General features: G+C 47.2%; 1 protein-coding gene across 3 annotated transcripts in view; it reads right to left on the bottom strand.

The window, feature by feature from the left end:
* Window positions 1-606: 606 nt before the first annotated feature.
* The window catches only part of DPYSL2 (dihydropyrimidinase like 2), a 140,954-nt gene continuing 120,580 nt past the window's right edge, over window positions 607-20,980 (bottom strand). For all 3 annotated transcript variants that reach the window (XM_001161598.8, XM_001161649.8, XM_054656606.2), the window contains exons 9-14: window positions 15,187-15,343; window positions 14,681-14,822; window positions 10,978-11,148; window positions 6,354-6,533; window positions 5,395-5,560; window positions 607-3,180 (exon numbers count right to left, since the gene is read on the bottom strand). In XM_001161598.8, the coding sequence (XP_001161598.2) occupies window positions 3,089-3,180; window positions 5,395-5,560; window positions 6,354-6,533; window positions 10,978-11,148; window positions 14,681-14,822; window positions 15,187-15,343 (908 nt within the window). In that variant the 3' untranslated portion in view covers window positions 607-3,088. The remainder of the gene's footprint in view (window positions 3,181-5,394; window positions 5,561-6,353; window positions 6,534-10,977; window positions 11,149-14,680; window positions 14,823-15,186; window positions 15,344-20,980) is intronic.

Raw genomic sequence — 20,980 nt, 5'->3', positions numbered from 1 at the left:
GCACACACTCTCTTCATTCAGTCTTCTCAGAATCAATAATGTGAGTGCCAGTTATCAGGGTAACCACGAAAACCAAGCATCTGGCCTGCTGGGGTGGGCGGGGCTCCTGGCCAAAGTGCATTCTTGACACTTGCATGAAAGTGGAAGACCAAGCCTTTATAACCTGGTTTCCCAAAAGTTTCCGGACTGAGGTGTGGATAAGGGCCAACACACCTGCCTCTTATCTTTCATGCTGGAGGATTTTCCGGGGTAAACAAGCTGGAAGGAAGCAGAGAGCCCAGAGGGGTCACCCACATGAAAGCATGTGGTCCCACCCCATTCCCAGTTTCAAGCTTCAGTATGCAGCTTGATTCTGGAGGGCTCTCCAGGATAGAGTCTGTGAATTTCTGACACTTGGTTTGCCACGCACCCGCAGGCTGCATCTTTGCTTAGAATTAGAATCCCGTGGCCTGGACGTAGCAGCCTGTGACATGGAGTGAAAACTCTTGAATTGGTATATTCACCAAACTGAAGCCGAGGGCTCCGTGAATGCTTGTGGAGGGGAAGTCTGGTTGGAGGCCCAAGTCAAGCAGCCACCTCCCGAACATCTCAATACAGACACACCCCTGAAACAACCACATTTTGCTTTATTAGGCGTTCCATGGTAATATAACACAGAGTTCTTAAGGAATAATAAACACGAGACTTGTTTTTTACCATAATTATTTTGCCATCAAGACAGTGGTTACAAAAAAAAAAGTACTCTTCTGGCTACACACTTTATCAGCTTTAGAACTGAAAGTTCCTCCACTCATGGGTCACAATCACAATTTCCAGGATTAAAAACCATCTATTCTTAAATCCTACACTGTTTTAGAGCATCAAGTCACTGCAGTTATTCAGTTCTGAGACACTGTCGATTTATTTTAGCATTTACATATGACATTCATTTAACAGACACACAAAGCAAGCCAACAGGTAAACATGCTTACACAGCCTGCAGAAATCGTCAGGTTTTAACTTGTTTTTTAAGAAAACAACCAAAACAACCAAAAATTACCATGACCCGGTACAGGAAAAACAGGAAGACTCAAGTGAATACTAGAGCTGCAAGTGTTTCTTAGAATTGAAACAAAAATTGTTTTTTTCCAACTTGTTCAAATTTCCTCTAAGTGCAGGTGAGAAAAAAAGCAAATATATTAAGTCAACCAATTATTTTTTTAAAAGTGCAATTTACCTTTAAAATAACAAATAAACAACAACAACAAAAAACCCAAAACCCCAACCAGATCCCCAAAGGCAAAATGTGTAGAGAGACAAGGGTGGTGATGGAATGACCTACTTTGTGATGTTTTTACGCTTTACAAAAAGCAGATTTGGTATTTAGAAAAGCCTGCAAACACAACATTGCTTAAGAGAACCTGTAAACACGTTTGGAATACAATGCAACACAAGTCAGCAAGGACAGGGGTAGGTCCAAAGGAGCCAGCTAGGGGGAAAGGTGACAGAAAAGGAGAGGGAAGGATGGAGATACGACATCGCTTGTGGTCTCTAAGGGGGCCATGTGTTTAATTTGTAAGGTTTCCTCCCCACAGGAGTTCTGATGTGATCTATCGTTCATGAAACACATTTCTCCTCTTGCAAAGTAGAACGGACTTTAAGTTTCCCAAGGATTTTTTGAGTTTATAGGGCCTCTTTCTATGTAGTGTGTCTTTAGAAATAATTGGACAAGAAAAAAATACGGTTTTTCCCCGAAAATAAAAAGCTCCCATGTGTTCTAGAATCTCAAAAGATACTTAACCAGGAAGCAGCAGGCCCTCGGGTCAGACTCCTATTAGCTTAGCACTTCTGAACTGGTGACTTTGGTTGGTTCACTCGGGTTAATGAGGCTCGGTGTTTAGGTTTGACCGTGACTTTAGCCAGAGAGCACTGCACAGAGGAAAATCTCTCCAGTTCTGCAGCCTCATACCTCTAAAGCTTCTGGGCCCTGTCTGCGGTTCCACGTGTGATACTGTGGGTGAGACGGCATGGCCCATTCCTGCACTTGGCCAGGGTCCCACACTCTAGCACACATCCTCATGATGGCAGGTGGTTAGCACCAGTCCCACATGGACCAGGATGACACAGCACTATGCTTGCAATGGCAAACGCTCAAATCCTTTAGGCGGACCCAATGACCACCATGAAATGGTAGACCTGGGAGGTGAAAAGATAACTGGGCAAGGGAGGAAAACACCGTCTCCGAGACAAGGGCTGGAGGAAACACAGAGAGAGAGAGAGACAGACACGAAAATATTCATGAATTAAAAAGCTAGAGAGAGAAAGAGAGAGCGAGAGAGCGAGAGCACGCAGAAAAATGGTAAAAGACAAGAGAATCCTCAAAGGATTTAATCTGCAGCAAAATCTAGGCCAATAAAGCAAGCCTGCCCCTTTATCAACAGCTGACCCTGAAGACTACGGAATGGCGATGCGGGTGGGCATTCTGGAGCCTCTCAGGACGGACACGATGAGTTTGCCAACCACCCGGAATCAGCTGGGTGATGACGTAATTGCATCATTAGGATGTCCAGTTCAAACCCCTTGTATTAATATGGAATTAAATGTTCCAATTTAGTATTAAAAAAAAAAAAAAAAAAAAAAGACTCTCCCCGACCCCGGCCCCTCCCCAGCCCCACAAAGAAAACTTCTTAAAATTTTTAAAAAGAAAAGAAAAAGGCAGCTCTGGGCAATTCACTTTATCTTCCCTCCCCCCATGAAAAGGAAGATGCTAACGGACACTAGGAGGTTGAAGGCGAAGGAGACCCTCGCTGGGGGCTGCTTGTTCGCATGTCTAAGTGTTGGGTGTGGTTCCCTGTATGAGCTTGGTGGGTAGGCTTAGGTGTGATACCCATAGATGTGTAGGGAAGTGGATGAGCAAAATCAGTAACTCTTGGTGAGAGACGGGGTGCAGGGCCCCAAGGGAGACCCCATGAACTGGCTGCTCCACAGTAACTATCACAGGCTCTTAAAAAAAAAAAAAAAAAAAAAAAAAAGGAAGGAAGAAAGAAGTCTCAGAATGTCCTCAGGTGTCCCATCCCCAGTCCCCAGTGGACGGCACAGCCCAGGAGCTCTAGCCCAGGCTGGTGATGTTGGCACGGCCACCGGGGGGCGCCACGATACGCTGGGTGGTGCGGCGGGGAATGTTGTCATCAATCTGAGCACCTGGAGGGAGAGGAGAAGAGAGCAGCGGGTGAGGGGCCAGGACGGTCACACAAGATCCTGCTTGAAGGTGAAATCTCACAGCTCAGGAGGAAAAGTGCTAGTCGCATTCTTTTTTTTTGGAGACAGCGTCTTGCTCTGTTTTCCAGACCAGAGTGCTATGGCACCATCATAGCTCACCACAGCCTCAATCTCCTGGGCTTAAGCCATCCTCCCACTCGGCCCCCTCAAGAAGCTGGGACCACAGCCACAGGTCCCCATACCTAGCTAATTTTTAAATTTTTTGTAAAGAGGGGTCTCGCTATGTTGCTGACGCTGGTCTCAAACTCCTGGGCTCAAGCAATCCTCCTACCTCTGCCTCCCAAAGTGCTGGGATAAGAGGTGTGAGCCACCCTGCCCGGCCTCACGTTCTTTGTTCTTCTCTTAAAACCTCACTGAAGTTTAGACTACAGAAAGGAGGTGGAGGCCAGGCATGGTGGCTCATGCCTGGAATCCTACTAACAGCACTTGGAGAGGCTGAGGTGAGAAGATTGCTTGAGTCCAGGAGTTTGAGAACAGTCTGGGCAACACAGTGAGAGCCTATCTCTGTAAAAAAAAAAAAATTAAAAAATTAGCCAGGCATGACGATGGAAGCCTGTAGTACCAGCTACTGGGGAGGCTGAGCTGGGAGGATCACTTGAGCCCAGGAGGTCGAGGCTGCAGTGAGCTGTGATTGCACCACTGCACTCTAGCCTGGGTACTGGGTGACACAGTGAGATACTATTATATCTCTAAAAATAAAAATAAACTTTTTAAAAAGGAGATGAGCCTAAGGTAACCAAAGAATCAGACACTGTATAAAGGCTGTTGGATCTATTACTGGAGAAAGTAAAACTATATACAAAATATCACTACATCTTAGACTCTGTCCTGTCCCCTGTTCTGATTAGTCAAATTGGCTGTGGCTTTTCTGAGGACATAGCCCTCTTCTGGCATTCTAATCCCCTAATCCTACACACAGAATCACAAGTAGGAGGAACGACGGCAGCTTATATTGGAACAGCCTTGAGAGATCAGATAACACAGACATGATTATACACGTTTTACTTACAACAAAGTAACGTTCATTATTTTTAAATGTTTTGAAAATTGGTAATCCATATATGGGACACAGGTAACTTTCTAAAAACCCACACAACCAGCAAGAAAAAAGAATTCTCACTGGTTTAACAATTTCTTTAATACGCCATAGGAATCCGTGGCCCAGGGAGCTACAAGAGTGGAATGTTCTAGTCATGGGCCAAATGAAAGACGGGAAGGAAGTTTCAAGCAAGGAAACTTAAAAATCTGAACCCTTTCCTCTCACCAAGGGGATATCACACAAATTACCCAAGCAAATACAACTAACAGTTCTCAAATGGCCCCGTTCTAAGCACTGTACATATATATTAACCCATTTAACCCTCACAACAACCTCACGGGGGAGCAACTACTATTATTGCCATTATACAGGCGAGGAGACTGAGGCACAGCCAGAGCTGAGCTCTGAAGTTAGGCTGTTGAAACTCCAGACTCCACAAGCTAAACTACAATATACTGTAGGAGAGAAGTCCTGAAATACCACAGTGTCCTTTCTTATGATGGACCTAAGAAATTGAACAAATGTCTTCTTAATATATTAGGTAAAACACAGTATGGGCATTGTGTGACACAAACTGATCTCAAGATTCTGAAACCCAACCAGTCATTAACTATGAAAATACATCTCCAGGCCAAGCTAGGCCGGGCCCGGTGGCTCACACCTGTAATCCCAGCACTTTGGGAGGCCGAGGCGGGCAGATCACCTGAAGTCAGGAGTTCTACTAGCCTGGCCAACATGGTGATACTCCGTCTCTACTAAAAATACAAAAATTAGCCAGGTATGGTGGTGCATGCCTGTAATCCCAGCTACTTGGGAGGCTGAGACATGAGAATCACTTGAACCAGGAGGTGGAGGTTGCAGTGAGCCAAGATCGTGCCACTGCACTCCAGTCTGGGTGACAGAGCGAGACCCTGTCTCAAAAAAAAGAAAAAGAAAATACATCTCCAGAGATCTGAGTCCACTGTATTTCTCACGTTGGAGAGAAAGGGAATATCATTCACTTCTATTTCTGTGTCCTTTCCAAATGCAACTGTAGCCTCGCCAGCACCAGCGAGCTGGCCCTGCAGAACTGTGCCCTCCCCAAGCCCCAACCCTACCAGACAAACTGAATCCAGACTGGTGCAGGTTCCGGACAGGTGGGGCCTGCTGCTTGGCAGGAGACGTCTTGGCCGAGGAGGCTGGAGTGACTGTCTTGGGCGTCACAGACACCTCACACACGGGTCCGTCATACAGGCCACGAGGAACCCCTCTCAGCTCAGCCAGCTGCAAAACACAAGAGTCCCCCCAGCTCAGGCCACAGCCACAGAGGATACCTCTCTAGAAACCCTCCTGGAGGGAGGATGGCCTGTGAGATCTAGGGATGGAGGGCTCTCCTTACAGACAGGTGGACAGGTGTTGTGTGGGGCCAGCTCCCACCATGCCAGGCCAAAACTCCCCACAAGGTCCAGTAACTGGTTAACTCTACAAAAACTAACACGCCTTACAATTTTCCCCCCAAGACACTTCAACTTTAAACCCTGTAAGAATCCCCTAAGCATGCTGTGAGGCGGATCTGGTATCATGTTCAAGATCTGGCCCCAAACTTTCTTTCCAATTGCATTCTCCTTTTAATTCCCTTATAGCTCCATCTCTTTCCTGCTTCACATGCCCTGAATACACTGTACATTTTCTATGCTCATGATACTCTTATCAAATTCCCTCGTCTCCCTTCTTTGACTTGACAGACTCCTACTTAACCTTCAAAGCCCAACTCAAAATGTCCTCTCCCCATGACACTCTCCCCAGCTATGGGCAGTGGCTCCCTCCTCTGGGTCCTTACTCCACACTCCTTATCATAGCATATACCATGATCTCACTTTGCTAGGGCTCTCTGTGGACACGCCTGACTCCTTCTCCAGTATTTTAAATGCCAGGAATAAAAAATTCAGACTCCCTCTTATCCCTGGAATCCACTAAATTCATCTTAATATTCTGTCTCAAGGTGCTTAATAAATGTTTGCGGCCTTGAACTTAATTTGTGATTTAACAAAAAATTCATCAGAACAAAACTACTCACCCTGCTCCTTGCCTTGATACGCTTATAAACAAAATCAGGGAAGGGCTTCCGGGGAATGTAGCGTCCAGAGCCTTCGGTGACATGCAGGGTGCCGTCCTCCAAGACAATCTTCCCCTGGCTGATGACCACCAGTGGGGAGCCGCGGCACTCCATGCCTTCAAAGATGTTGTACTCGAGAGACTGAGAAGAAGGCACAGTAAACTCTAGAACAGGCCACTCTGGCTGGACTCAATCCACCCGGCAGCACCCACTGCCCCAACCCCACAGAGACAAAAGAGAGACTCAGAGACAGGGATCCTGTCCCAACTGGGCACCCCAGCAGGCACTTACTTGCTGTGTCTCCATTTCCCTGTCTAGAATATGAAATAACTTTTTCTACCTCTCCACATTAGAAAGAAAAATAATTAAACAGAATAATTGTGTGAAAAGGGTGCATGTTTGTAAATGCTACACAAATATAAAGAAAATGATTCCTCCTATTAACAGAGACTGTGTTCCCACCATCTCCAGCTCCATTCCGGTTGAATTCCAAAGGCCTTCTCTGACCAAGTTCTAAATTTAATCTTGAAATGAGCCATCCACAAGTAGGTTTTCCCACTGGCTAGCCTGGTTTTCCAGTCTGTTTGCGGTGTGGTTAAACTGAAGTCCCTAAATGAAAGGATTGTGGTCACTGAAGAGACATGCCTCCGATAAAATGATTGAGGGCTAGTTAATTTCCAGAACAATGTAGCTATGTAGCTATCCTTCTGGTTTCAAGTTTTTCCGGGTCAAACAGAGACACATCTGTGTGCCCTCTTGGAAAATAGGTGGGGTCTCCATATGGATGTGAGTTTGTGGTTGGTAATGAAGCAACAGAACACAGGAGTCATTGCACCCTGACATCAAAAACTCCATCCTGCAGCTTCTGCTAACCCAGTGCTACTTCCCAGATCCCAAATGCCTCCCCCCGCTTCTTCCTGCCTGTTTGGTTCACGGGGACCAATGGCTGTGGCTGAGTCTGGACTAGAGGATTAATAGGTTGCTCCAACCATAAAAAGCACCCTGGGCTTCTGGGAAAGTTCAGACCAGGTTATCAGCACTCAGGGAGCTGGCCTCTGAACAGAGAGCTGTGCTAGCACCCTGCAGTTCAAGATGACATTTCTGCTTAGTGCAGCGGCTGGTAACACGGATTCGGCCAGCTCAGCAGCTCACATCGGGCATGTAAATGCACAATGCCCCGCATACAATGTTGGGTGAAAACAACCATGAGGGCTGTCAGTACATTGCTCTGAGTCTCAAAGCAGTCATGCAGAAGCTACCAAAGGAACCATAGCAGAGAGGCGCCAGCAGGGAGGGAAGAGGACTCTGCACTTGGATTACTGAGACCCAAGACTTAAAATTGTCTTTCATCAATTCTAAGACACTCATCCCTGAAGTCAGAATGTGTCTTATAGCAGCCAGAGCCACGCGGGTACTGCCAGCCTAGACTAAAGCCAAGTTCTTCTAGGGGGATATGGGTTTGTTTGTGCCACTGGGTTGGGGGACAACCCCACTGAGGGCATTTTACAGTAAATTCTCAGCTTGACATTGTTCTGGACCACACAGGCGGCATGCATTCAGACCACAAGGCTGGACAAGCACCCACTTCCAGTTCCAATTCTTGGGGGAGACATTTTTCCCTCTTGGCAACCAATGCCAAGGTCGAGGCCTGCGAGATTTTCTGCCACCCCTGTCTGCACAGCAGATGGTCTCCCCAGAGATGCCATAATAAGCACACGCTGGCCCCTGGTGGCCCAGTCTCCTATGAGACTCCTCGTCTTGGGCATGTTTTCTTTCATCGTGGTACATAACCTAATGGAATATCTTAAAATCAATGGCATCTCAGATACGGTAAAATCCAGAAGTTGTGTGACTCTGGGGAGATTGCTTTAATCCTGTCTCAGCTTCAGTTTCTTCATCTGCACCCTCCCGAGGCGTATGTGAAGATGACAATACAAAAAGCCTCATCCCTGGTCGTCTCAGAAACAACCTTTGAAAGGGTGTGAGTCACCCTTTAAGGCCTGGATCACTCCACAGCTAACAGTTTATGCCCTGACAACCTCCTCTTGTGCCCTACTGGGTAGAGTATGGGCGCAGCCTCGGCCATGGAGACATCTGCCCTGGGTTCACACCCCAGGTATACCATTCACCAGCTATGTGACTTTGGATGCATCCCTCACACCCCTGAGCCTCCACCTCCTCATCTGTGAGGGGTAAGTAGGTCCCCCTTTGCAGGACTCATGTGAGAATCAAATGAAATAAAATGAACAAAAGCATCTAGCTCACTATTTGGCTCACAGTAGGCATTTAGAAAATCTTCACTCATTCACTGTCTGGCTCTTTATTGCACTTTGCTAACACTTGCCAGCCCTGTAGCATCCAAGATCTCACACAATGCATGCGTTGAGTCTTGTTGCTTATAAATGAGCACCTAGAAGACCTCTGGGGCCATCTATCATTTTTAAAAGATGGAAGAACCAGCCCCATGACTCTCAGTGACTTAACATTGACAAGTCCAAGGGTCAGATCACAATTCCCAGATACTCAGAGCCTACTCTCCATCAAACCATGATGCAGGGAGGCTTCCTCACTCACCATGCATAGACATTTTTAACCTACATCCACACAGGCTCCCTAAAATTACTCATCGGGCCAGATGCCTGGAAAATCCAAGCAAAGGCTTAGCAACAGGGCTGTCGATAATAGTTAGCTAGATGCTCCGAATTAAAGCTAATTAGCCTCATGGTAGGAAACACTGTACTATGCAGGGAAAGTCTCCTAGTTGCATTTTCCCAGAAGATGAACGAACAGGCACATGCTTAGTGCTCGCTCTTTAAAACAGGTGGGGATGGAAAAGCACCGCTTTGAAAGTCAACATTTCTTCCATAGGTCACCTGGAGGTAAAAGCAGGGTAGGTTGGGGTGAAAATGTCTGGAGGGCAGAATCTGTCTTCCCAAATCTTCACTCCTTCCCACTGTCTCTTCTTCTAGGTTAAGAACTCCAAATGCAAGTTCCCCAGCTAGGTCATTTGTGTCTTAAATAACGAGCCCAGCCAGCCATTTATAGCACCTCTGGGGGAAGCAACCTTGCAAGAGAGGGGAAGCATTTTCCCCGTCTAAGCCTGACCAAGGGGCTGCATATGCAGTCTGGCAGGGAAGAGTCCTGAACAATTTTGGGTTCTAATTCTGGCTCAACCGCAAAATCGCTATGTAACATTAGACTGGTCACTTAAGCTCTCTAAGCCTCCGTTTATTTATTTTCCCAAATTGGGATAATAATACCAGTCCCTTTATTGAGAAGGTCAAATGAAAGAGTCAATGAGAATGTGAAGTTACAGGCACACGAATAGGGAGGTTCATGGGGCAGGGCCCTAGGATCCCTGACCATAAAATAGCCAGTCAGGACACCCAAGAAGTCATGATCTGAGCTGTAAGGGGCGCGATCATAAGGCTGCGCTGCCAGGCTGAGCCAGTGAGTGGTGGTGGGGGAGGGAGAAAGACAGCTTTAAACACAGACTTGAACAGTCTTCTGAGAAACACCCACCACCCTGGTCCTCACAGGTGGCAGAAGCCAGAGCTGAGCCTGAGCCCATTGCAGCCCAAACACCTCTGTGTGTGCAAATGAGAAAGGACTGGGACAGGGCAAAGTCCCAGGGTTGTCCCAGAGAAATGCCAGAAACCTGCCCTAAGCTGTCGTGGCGTGTGGGGGAGGTGTCAGTGCTTGCTGGCCTGAGCTGTCTTCAAGATTCAAATGAGTTCCTGACATGAAACGCTTCTGCCCGAGGCCCATTTCTTTCCCAAAGCTCTCCCTCTGGGCATATTCCTTCAGTTTTTCTGCCTATACCATATTGCTTGTGAGGAATCGGCAGTGTCTAACAACTCTGCTTAATGTCTGCTGACCTCACAGAATCACAGGACACTTGGAGACCTCGTCTGAACCCCTCACTCTCAGCTGAGGAGCCTAAGACATTAACAGACTTGCCCTGGGTCCTGTTAACAAGAGAGGACATCTCTAAGCTCTAAAGCCCAGACCCAGAGGGAAGAGATACCCAAAGCGGCAGATCCTAAAACAACAATCAAATGGCTGGGGGGTACTTCTGTTAGGGAGAAGTCAGTCAATCAATTCCTTTAAGATAATAAGAATGGCTATCATCCAGTTTTCTGCATGGATACTGGCCTGAGAAAACAATGGCTTAAGAGGATCAAAGTCCCCAGTGGGCATCTCAGGAGAGGACATCTCACTGCTTCATTGAGGTCCCTTGCACCAAGTACTGCCATGAGAAGTGCTGTGCCAACCTATGAAAACGGAGCAGTGCCTGACTTCTGGAAGCTTTGCACATCCTGACATCACTTTAGAGGCTCTAAAGGTCTATAGATAGAGAGGCTGTGGTATTCCAAAATGATTATGAGAGTAACAATCTTATTGACCTCACTAAAGAAAATGAAATAACTATTCTTTTCCCAGCAAATTGCAAATCATAACATCCTCAGTCGAGCGCATTCCCATCACAGCAAGTTCTTTTTAGAAACCCTGGGGCTCTCCCTCCGTCTGTGTCTCTGTGACTGTAATTCGTTTGGATGGGGTCTGCACAGTTAACAGGTCTTACGCTGTTGTGCGTCTTGGCAGAGATGGTTTTAACGCTGTCGGGGTCCCAGATGACCAGGTCGGCATCGGATCCCACAGCAATGCGGCCTTTCCGGGGGTAAAGGTTGAAGACTTTGGCTGCATTGGTGCTGGTCACAGCCACAAACTGGTTCTCATCCATCTTCCCAGTGACCTGAGGGAGACAGCATAGGTGTGCACAGGAGGCACACAGCAGAAACGAGTTAAAAAGTTACTTTTCAATAACAGACTATTGATACACACGACAGCTTAGATGGATGTCAAGAGCGTTGTGCCAAGTGAAACACAAACCGTCTCAAAGGTCACACATTGTATGACTCCATTTCTATAACATTCTCCAAATAACAAAATGGTAGAGATGGAGAACAGAGGAGGGGCTAGACGGGTTCTTCCAGGGTTAGGGAGGGTGGAGGGGAGGAGCAGCAAGAGGTTGGTCTCTGAAATGCTGGACTAGACCTGCATCTTGATTGTGGTGATGGTCACATGACTCCACAGGTGGCCACATAGCCTAGAGCTATACCCACACATTGTGACACTGTCAGTGTCCTGGTTTTGATATTGTTCTACATTTATATAAGATGTAACCATGAGGGAAACTGGGTGAAGGGTACCCGGGACCCCTCTCTGTACTATCTTTGCAACTGCTTCTTAATCTATAATTATTTCAAAACAAAAAAAATTCGTTTAATTTGCAGGGGTGACAATCCCTCTTTAGGAAATATCATTTGGCCCAATTGGCTGTCCTTTTCAACAAAATACAGCCACAGATCTAGGCTTCCTTTTTTTTTTTAATCTTTTTTTTGAGACAGGGTCTTGCTGTCATTGAGGCTAGAGTGCAGTAGAGTGATCACAGCTCACTGCAGCCTCGGCCTCTCAGGCTCAAGCAATCCTCCTCTTTCAGCCTCTTGAGTAGCTGGGAAGACAGGCATGCACCACCATACCAGGCTAATTTTTTTTTAAGGACAGATCTCACTATGTTGCCCAGCTGGGCTCAAAGTCCTGGGCTCAAGCAACCCTCCCACCTCGCTCTCCCAACGTGCTGGGATTTCAGGCATGAGCCACCATGCCTGGCCAGATGGCATCTTCTAGTCTAGCCAACCTAGAAGTCTCCGCCCCACATCTGGTTTTAGGTGCCAATCACATTTCCTCAAGTGCTTCCCCTCCCAAACCCACTCTAAATCCAGTAAAAAACTGGGCAAAGGAAATAAGCTGGTATTAAGAGGAGGAAGAAAGTACAAATGGCCACTAAGCATAGGAAAAAATTTTCACTCTAATCAGTAATTGAATAAATTAAATGTAAAACAATGAGACACAAAATTCACCTATCAAATCAGCAAACAATGGATCTTTGCTGATGACAGCCAGGTGGTAGAAGACACTGGGGAATGACATATATTGGTGGTAGCGTATAAAGCAGTACAAACTTTCTGGAAGGAACTTTGACAATATGTATCAAAAATGTTAAAAATATATGCATCCTTTGACCCAGCAATGCCACTTGTAGAAATTTCTCCTACAAACATAATCAAGAATGTGTCTATTATAAAAATGTCATTCAAGTTAAAAAAAAAAAAACCAGAAACAACATAAATGTACAACCAAAGACATAAATGTGGCTGGGCGTGGTGGCTCACACCTGTAATCCCAGCACTTTGGGAGGCTGAGGTGGGTGGATCACCTGAGGTCAGGAGTTTGAAACCAGCTTGGCCAACATGGCAAAACCCCGTCTCTACTAAAAATACCAAAATTAGCCGGGCATGGTGGCAGGCACCTGTAATCCCAGCTACTCAGGAGGCTGAAGCAAGAGAATTGCATGAACCCGGGAGGCGGACGTTGCAGTGAGCCAAGATCACGCCATTGCACTCCAGCCTGGGGGGAAAGAGTGAAACTGTCTCCCCCAGCCAAAAAAAAAGAATTATAAATGAGTCCTGGCCAGGCATAGTGGCTCACGTCTGTAATGCCAGCACTTTGGGAGGTCAAGGCAGGTGGATCACCTGAGGTCAGGAGTTTGAGACCAGCCTGGCCAATATGGCGAAACCCTGTCTCTACTAAAAATACAAAAATCAGCTGGGTGTGGTGGCATACGCCTGTAATCTCAGCTACTCAGGGGGCTGAGGCAGGAGAATCGCTTGAACCCGCGAGACGGAGGTTGCAGTGAGCTGAGATCGCACCACTGCACTCCAGAGTGAGACTCCATCTCAAAAAAATAAATAATGAGTCCCAGTTTAGCATTCACATGGAAGAGTCTGTTATTACAAATCAACTTTTTCAAGTATATTTAAGCAGGTGGAGATATTTCCATGATATAATTTTTTTAAAAAAAGACTACAAAATAGTATGTATGATGCCAATATTATTGTTATTATTATTATTTTTTGAGACAGGGTCTCACTGTGTCGCCTAGTCTGGAGTGCAGTGGCCCAGTCATGGCTCACTGCAGCCTCAACCTCCCAAGGCTCAGGTGATCCTCCTGCCTCCCCCACACCGAGTAGCTGGGACTACAGGCACCCGCCACCATGCCTCACTAATTTTTGTATTTTTAGTAGAGACAGGGTTTTGCCATGTTGCCAGACTGGTCTTGAACTCCTGGGCTCAAATAATTCACCCACCTCGGCCTCCCAAAATGCTGGGATTATAGGCATGAACCTGGGAGTGGGCCCAGCTGTATGATGCCAATATTATTTACACACTCACACATGTCACATATACACGTGTGTGCCTGTGTAGTAGCAAAAAATGGAAAGACATTTGCCAAAATGTTAACTGTAGTTATATCTGAAACACAGTGACTTTTATTTACTTCCTTATTCTTCTGGAAATAAGGATATATTCTTCATATAATCTAAACAATTCACTAAAAAACAGAAAACCTATTCTGTTAATATATTTTAAAACACTAAAATGAAAAAGCCCAAAGATCCTCTAAAGGTCAGTTATGTTCATAGCAGGCCTACTGGAAGCTGGCAGTAGAAGACATGCTAAGTCCAGAGAGCCCTAAAAGACACTTTTAAGGAAATTGAGCCCATTTCCAAGAGTAGAAGAGGATTAACTGAGTAAGTCACCTGGTTGCTAAGGAAGTTTGTTCCTGACTGACCCAGAGTCACATCTAAAGCTGTGTAGGTTTTCAGTCTTTACTGCTCCGTTGATGATAATGATAAGAAATACACAGGTAGGCCAGGCGTGGTGGCTCACACCTGTAATCCCAGCACTTTGGGAGGCCGAGGCATTGCTTAAACCCGGGAACTCGAGACCAGCCTGGGCAACATAGTGAGATGCCCATCTCCACAAAAAATAAAAAAAAAAATTAGCCAGGCATGGTGGTCTGAGCCTGTGGTCCTAGCTACTCAGGAGACTGAGGTGGGAGGATCACCTGAGCCCAGGAGTTTGAGGCTACAGTGAGCTATGATTGTACCACTGCACTCCAGCCTGGTGACAGAGCAAGACCTTGTCTGAAAAAAATTTAAAAATTGTTTTAAAAAGAAATATATATGTAATATTTAGGAAGAAATGACCTATTAGAAGAGGTCTTAGATTTCCAACCCTCAGAAATATTGTCATATAAGTACTGGCTTCTAGGATGTCCTCCACTGTCTGTCATTTCAAGGCCTCCATGAGCCCCATGGCCCCCAGATGAGGAGGACAAGGAAGGCTGAGAGCCACCAAGGAGTGAGGCCATCGCTCCTTACCACAGCCTTATCCCAGATGACGGACATCCGCTCCTCAGTGCCATTGGTGCCCTCCGGAATCAGGGTGAAGTTGTCCTTTCCTACAGCCTTCTGGGCAGTGTTAAACGTGCAATGGGCACTGCCCGTGACCTGGAGGTCTCCACTGCAAAGAAAATACATAATGTGGTGCTGCAGCTTCATCAAGATGCTGTGTGCCTACACCTATTTGGTGGGCTGTCTCATGAATGGCATCACACCAACCCGAGTGGAGTCCTTTTGACGCCTCCTCTCCCTTCTTGGCTTGACTTTCAACATGGCCCAGGTTTTTATCCAGAATCCCCTCCCAAAATGGTGCTAGAATGACAATTCCCTGTACGCATGTAGTCAACCTAGTTTGGTGAACAAGGGTCTCCCAGTTTTATGGCTGCTCTTGGCCACCATGTTGTTTTCACCTAACGGGTCAGTCTGGTCTGTAGAAAGACAGAATGTGAAGTGTGAACAAGTCGCCAGGACTCGCCAGGACTCACCAGGACAGCAAGGAGTTGAGAAAGTCTGGAGTGGTTGGATCAGGGCTCAAGGGTGGGGAGGTGACAAAGGCAGCAGCCTTGGCCCAGTTCTTGCTCCAGTAATGGGAGCCGTCCGTTCCCAAGCTGGCAGTGATGGGCTCGCCATACACCACAGTTCCTGACAAACAGAACACACAAGGTTCAGTCCAACACAATGCAGGGGGAAGGGAACCACCCCTATGAGGAGCCACTGCCTGCCCAGCAGCACCCAGTGCACTCACTATCCCTTTATAGGAAATATCAGGCTCGTCTCGCAGATGAGGAAACTGAGACTTCGAGAAATTCAGTACCTCTGCCAGCCTGTCATGAGCTCCCCAAGATTCCACCTTCAGCCCCTGCTCTTCAAACAACACACCCTCCCTATAGGATCCCAGACATCCTGAAGGCTTCTGTCTCCTACGTTGCTGATTTTCAATTCTATTAATCTCCTGCTCGGATGGTGTCCAGGCATCCAGTCCCAGGTGCCATCTGGACTGTTCTTTATGCATGGCCTATGGCACCTCAAATTTAACCTTCCTGTTCATTCACACAATCTTTTCACAATTCCTAGCCCTTCACAGTGTCTAGCTCTGACTAAAGGTCTGCGGGAGGAAATCACACATGACATCACCAGGGTGAAGTATTTCAGGGCAAATACATAACCCCCCAGATATCCTCAAGAGACAGCCTGGATCCCTGAGTCACTGCCTGGAAGAAGCTGTCCGTTACAGCCACCATCTTCACAGCTGACTCTGTGAGAGAGAAACAAACTGGACATTATGCCACTGGGATTTCAGAGTTTCTGGAAGCCTAGCTTAACTATATTAATGCAATGTCCAAGACAAACATCAACTCCCTGATGCTCAGATCATGTCCTCTTCTCTGTCCATTCAGATGTAAACCAGAAAGTTGAGACTCATGTACATTCGCTGAATGCCAATACCTTAGTGCCTTCAATACAATCGTTCCTTAAATCAGGCCCTCATCATCTCTCGCCAGCTCATTCCAACAGAGCCTCCCAATTGAACCTTAGATTTACGTTTGCTCTCCCAACCCCGCTTCCTACCTCTCCATTCATTCCGCATGACACTTCCAGAGTGATCTACTATAATATAATCTTTCCATGGCATTCTCTTGCATAAAATCTTCCAAAGGAGCCCTTCTGCATTCAAGGACTTAAAAGAAAATCCTCCTCACCGAAGCATCAGATGCTCTTCACTACTGGAAGCTGATCTCCTCCTTTAACATCGTCCAAAACACAACTCGGGTCTCACACCCTTCAGCTGAGAATCCCATCCTCCCCTCCAGTCATTGCCCAGTTCTGAATTTTTGACTTTCCACCTGATGGAGACATCTTGAAGATCATTTACCTGCCTGCACATAGTAGGCACTCCAAAAACGTGTGTTAAATTGATTAAATGGTCTAATATGTTATTAATTAAAGGCATCCAAGCTGGAATTTGATCCCAGGTCAGCTGAATTCATCTCTCACTAGCTCCCCCCAGCACAGGGCTAACTCCCACCCCACAACAATGCAGCCAAGCTTCTCTACTTCCCCAAACACAGGGCCCTCAAGGGCAAACACACCACAGTCAGGAATGTGTTTTCCTTCCTCTCCACAGCCTTTCCGAAGGCCTTATCACTTGATGATACACCACAACACCCTCCCTGTCGGCCACTCTGAGAGCTGGCTCTGCACAGCTGCCCCCTCCTGCCTCAGGAATTTCACAAAGGACTCGCTGTTCAGCTGGGGAGTGCTGGAGGCCACAGCAGGCAGCTCACTCCAGGCCACCAGCAACCACGCCCCCACCCCCAGCAGGAGGGAGGACTCAAACCCAGGGAAACCTCCTCCAGAAGGAAGCCCCGAGGAAGAAAAGGGCCAGTGCTAGGTGCTCGGAAGGCCTAGGAGGGTCCCCTTGGCTCCTGGCCTGCTCAAAGCCTCCCATGCAGAAGCTGGCGCAAAGAGCTATCAAGGTGGCTGCACAAACCACTCCGGTTCATCCCAAAGTGGAAAAACACCACATAATGAGAAGGCCTTGGCTGCTGCCAAAGACCTTTATAAAATGCAAATGGCTGGGCAGGACCCAGCAGCAGTCATCAGTTCTCAAAGGATCTCTCTGGCTCCCCGCTTTTGGTTCAAGGATCAAACAGATCTGGTTAAGCAAAACTCTCCTGACCCAGCCAGGCCTGGAGGTCCCGCTGGCCACAGTCCATCTAAGCACAAAGGTGAGGGCTGTGTAAGTCACAGGAAAACAAGGGATGCGTGGCCCTAAAGGCTTCCTGCTTTTGTCCACATGAAGAAGTTCATGAGAGCAGAGGCACTTGGAGATAAAGAATGGCTGGGTAGTCTCTGAAAATCCCTGGACACGCATAAACATTTTCCTGAGTTTCCTGTAACTTGCCGACACTCATCCTCTCCCTGTGCCTGCTCCTCGGCCCTGCCTCTAGAAACTTAAGTACAAGGAGGGGCTGGTTCTTGGAAAGTGGCCTGAATACCATGGGGATGAATGCTGCTGACCACAGGCTTATCTCTCCCTGCGAAACACGACTCAGCTTGGGGTGGGGAGCTGCTCTATGAGGAGCTGGATTCCCCTTCTCTCTGCACAGGAATATCTACCTCACTTCAAGAGAATGAACTTGGCCTTCCGCCTCTAGAAAACCCAAAATGGGGTCTGAGCTCTCAACGCCACTGCCGAGCAGAACCTGCCTCTTTAGACAAAGGCTGAGTGGACTTCTGGGCCACAGCTAAGCAAAGATAGGGACATTCAGGGGCAGGGGCAGTGGATGCCAGGGGAGGGATGGAGCCATCCTGTGGTTCATTTCTACTTTGCTCTGTTCAACTTCCCTCAGGGATTCAGAGGTCCTTGCTGTCTTTTGGATTTTCTTTCTTTCTTAGCCCAGAATCGGGGACAGGAGTTTAGCCATCATGTTCCAGGCCTCTACCTCCACAAGAGTATGATCTATACATAGAGTCTCTGCCTCCCATCCCCAGTGGTCTGGAGCTCCCAACCCAGGGCTCCCCTCCTGGGTCTATAAACATTCACAGGAGGGCGCTGTGGATGCACTTCCGGAGCTCAGCCAGGCCACAGACACCCTTGAACTGCATGCCAGAAATAATTACCACTAATAATAATAAACCACAAAACGGGCTTAATTGGCCCTTCTGCACTTCTCTAAATACACTGCTGATGCTATCTGGGTGCCCGTTAGACCTTCGTGATTTTCTTCTCCAGGTAAAGTCTAAACTGAAGGATGTGACCAAGCCAGCCTCTGGCAGGCTCTCTATAAGGCCAAGAACTGCAGGGGATGGGAGCTAGTGCTTATTTACAACCAGTCTGGGGCCCGTGTGCATTCATGAAGAATAAATGGAAGGCTGCAGTTTAAACATGCTTGATAGCTCCCAGCTCCGGCAGTCATTTCCCATGGACGAGAAGCAGGAGAACAAATCCAAAGTGGGAACTGTGGGAAATCAGCATCTGTAGCTCCATATGCAGCCAGCAAAGCACAGTGAAAACCAACTGGGATGGACAGACAGACCGACAGTTACACACGCTCTCACCATTCTCCTTTGCCTTTCCAAGAATTCATGCCAGACCCTAACAAACAGCTTGGGGACTGTGCTGTCAGGTTTTCGTAGCAAGAGTGGTTCTAGAAGAACATCATCTTAAAAATGAGTTTTCTGAATGGGTTCTGAGGTTTCTGAAATTCGTTCTCAAATCTGATTGGGTTTAAAGGCACTAATGATTCTACGTCCAGTAGTAAAAAGAGGAGAGTACAGGGCATGATGGGACAATAGAGATACAGAAAATATTATTAAATACTCCCAAAGGCTTCTAAGAGGCAAGGTTCTAGGTGGGTGTGTAGCAGATACCTTAAACATTTTTGTAAAATTAACAAGTATAACGAGAGCGGTTGGTTGCTCCTAATCGTACTAGACAAAGTGGGGGGAAAAAAGAAGAATGAATTCAGGGATTCAAATTCCCAGCTCAAGCACCACATGAATGAATCAAAAGTTTCTATGTCTGCCCTTATGTCCCATAGATGCAGAGCTGAGATGGCTGAAAACCAGAAGTAGGATCTCATCCTGGCAGTGGCTGAATTACAATGCAAATTGAATTCCCAACCTTGCAGAGCATCTGCCGTTAAAGTGAGGGCATAGATTGGGAAGGAATTCTGCCTTTGGACTCCAATGCCAACATCAGCTCTTCCTTGGTTCTCCAGTCTGTGGCCTGATCTGCAGATTTCAGACTTGCCATCCCCACAATCGTGTGAGTTGATTCCTTAAATATAATTCTTTAAAATAAATCTTCCCCCTTTCTCTACTGTCCTCTCTCCTCTCTCATCCCCCTTTTCTGTTCAAGATTGCAACATCAAGCATAAGCTTAACTAAGGACTCATCCCCAAGCTGAGGTGGTCCTCACAGGCCCTGCGACCATGTGCTTCTCATAACGTTTGAGTCACTCCTATTGACCCACAGGACATAAGAGGTCTTATCTCAAATTGAGGTTCCCAGGGTTTAATGTCCTGAATGTTTCTGCACCCGGGTTATGGGAGAGGGGTGAGGAGGAGGACGGAAAAGAATGTCCAGCAGATGAGGTCATCAGGCACTGCCCACGGCCACCACTCACACATGGAAGGCATCAGCAGTCATGCTGGATTTCACACATGGACAAAATGTGGTCAGAGGGAGCCCATTCTAGAGGAGAAATCCCCACAAGGGGCCCTCCATGGAAAGAGAGGTGGCCAGGAGCCTGGAATCATGGTTTCTAATTCCCACAGGCTACATGAACCAGGGCAAGATTTTCAATTTCTGCACTTCTACTTCTTCCGTGAAATGAGCCTATTAAGTTGATCAATGTCTAAGTTCTTTTCAAGAGTAAAAATGCCCCCAGGTCGTCTGGTCCTGGCTCTGTGTTCATTGCCTCAGCTGCCAAATTGGGTTGATGACACACCACTCCCCGGCTGAACACGCCATCCTGCTGAACAGCCACAGAGCGGCTGATGGAAGCAGCGTGTCTCTCAGGGAAGGCAGGATGCAGTCGTGCTGGCTCAAGCAGGCACGTGAAAAGAGTTCTCACTCGTTTCACCTCATATCCTCACTTCCCCGAACTTCTCTTGTCTTAGATTCTGGACCAGCAGGTCTCGGCTGGGGAGGTTCATGTGGATCACTAAGAGAAGGAGACATTACTACTCCTCCCAGGGCAGGATTATCATTTTTCAAAGCTCACATTTATAGCAAAATTTCGAGTCTGCTTACGCAGCCTGACCTCTCTGAGACTCCCTTCTGGGCTCAACCTCTCCTGACTTGTACCCCTTTTGTAGCCCCGACCACCTCCCAACGGGACTTTCCACTCAGCATCCTTCCCCTGCAAGTCGAGGAGCTAACTGTGGTTGGGACCATTTCTTTTCCTGGTACACAGGCCTGAAGTATCACATCATGAAAGTGCATTCAATGAATTCAGAATCTCTCCATTCACAGAGGAAGAAATGCAGCATCCGAAAGGGGGCTGCAGCAGTGCCCACACTTGCCTCAGGGGGCCAGAAGAACCCACCTGAAGTGGACAAACAATTCTGAGCAGAAAACCCTTGTCCAGGGTCAGCAGGCATCTTTACTCTGCTATCCTCGCAAGCTCAAGGTTAGACCAGCCCCTTCATCCTGTAGCCACAATAACTGGTCACGCTTCTCGTCTCCATCTTTACCTGCAATATCTCACATACACATCATCATCACCCGGTGAGATGAGTCATGGTTACTATCCTCCCCTTGCAGATGGCA

This window comes from Pan troglodytes, chromosome 7, assembly GCF_028858775.2.
Source record: "Pan troglodytes isolate AG18354 chromosome 7, NHGRI_mPanTro3-v2.0_pri, whole genome shotgun sequence".
Classification (NCBI taxonomy): Eukaryota; Metazoa; Chordata; class Mammalia; order Primates; family Hominidae; genus Pan; species Pan troglodytes.
This window is presented reverse-complemented; position numbering and strand designations above follow the sequence as displayed.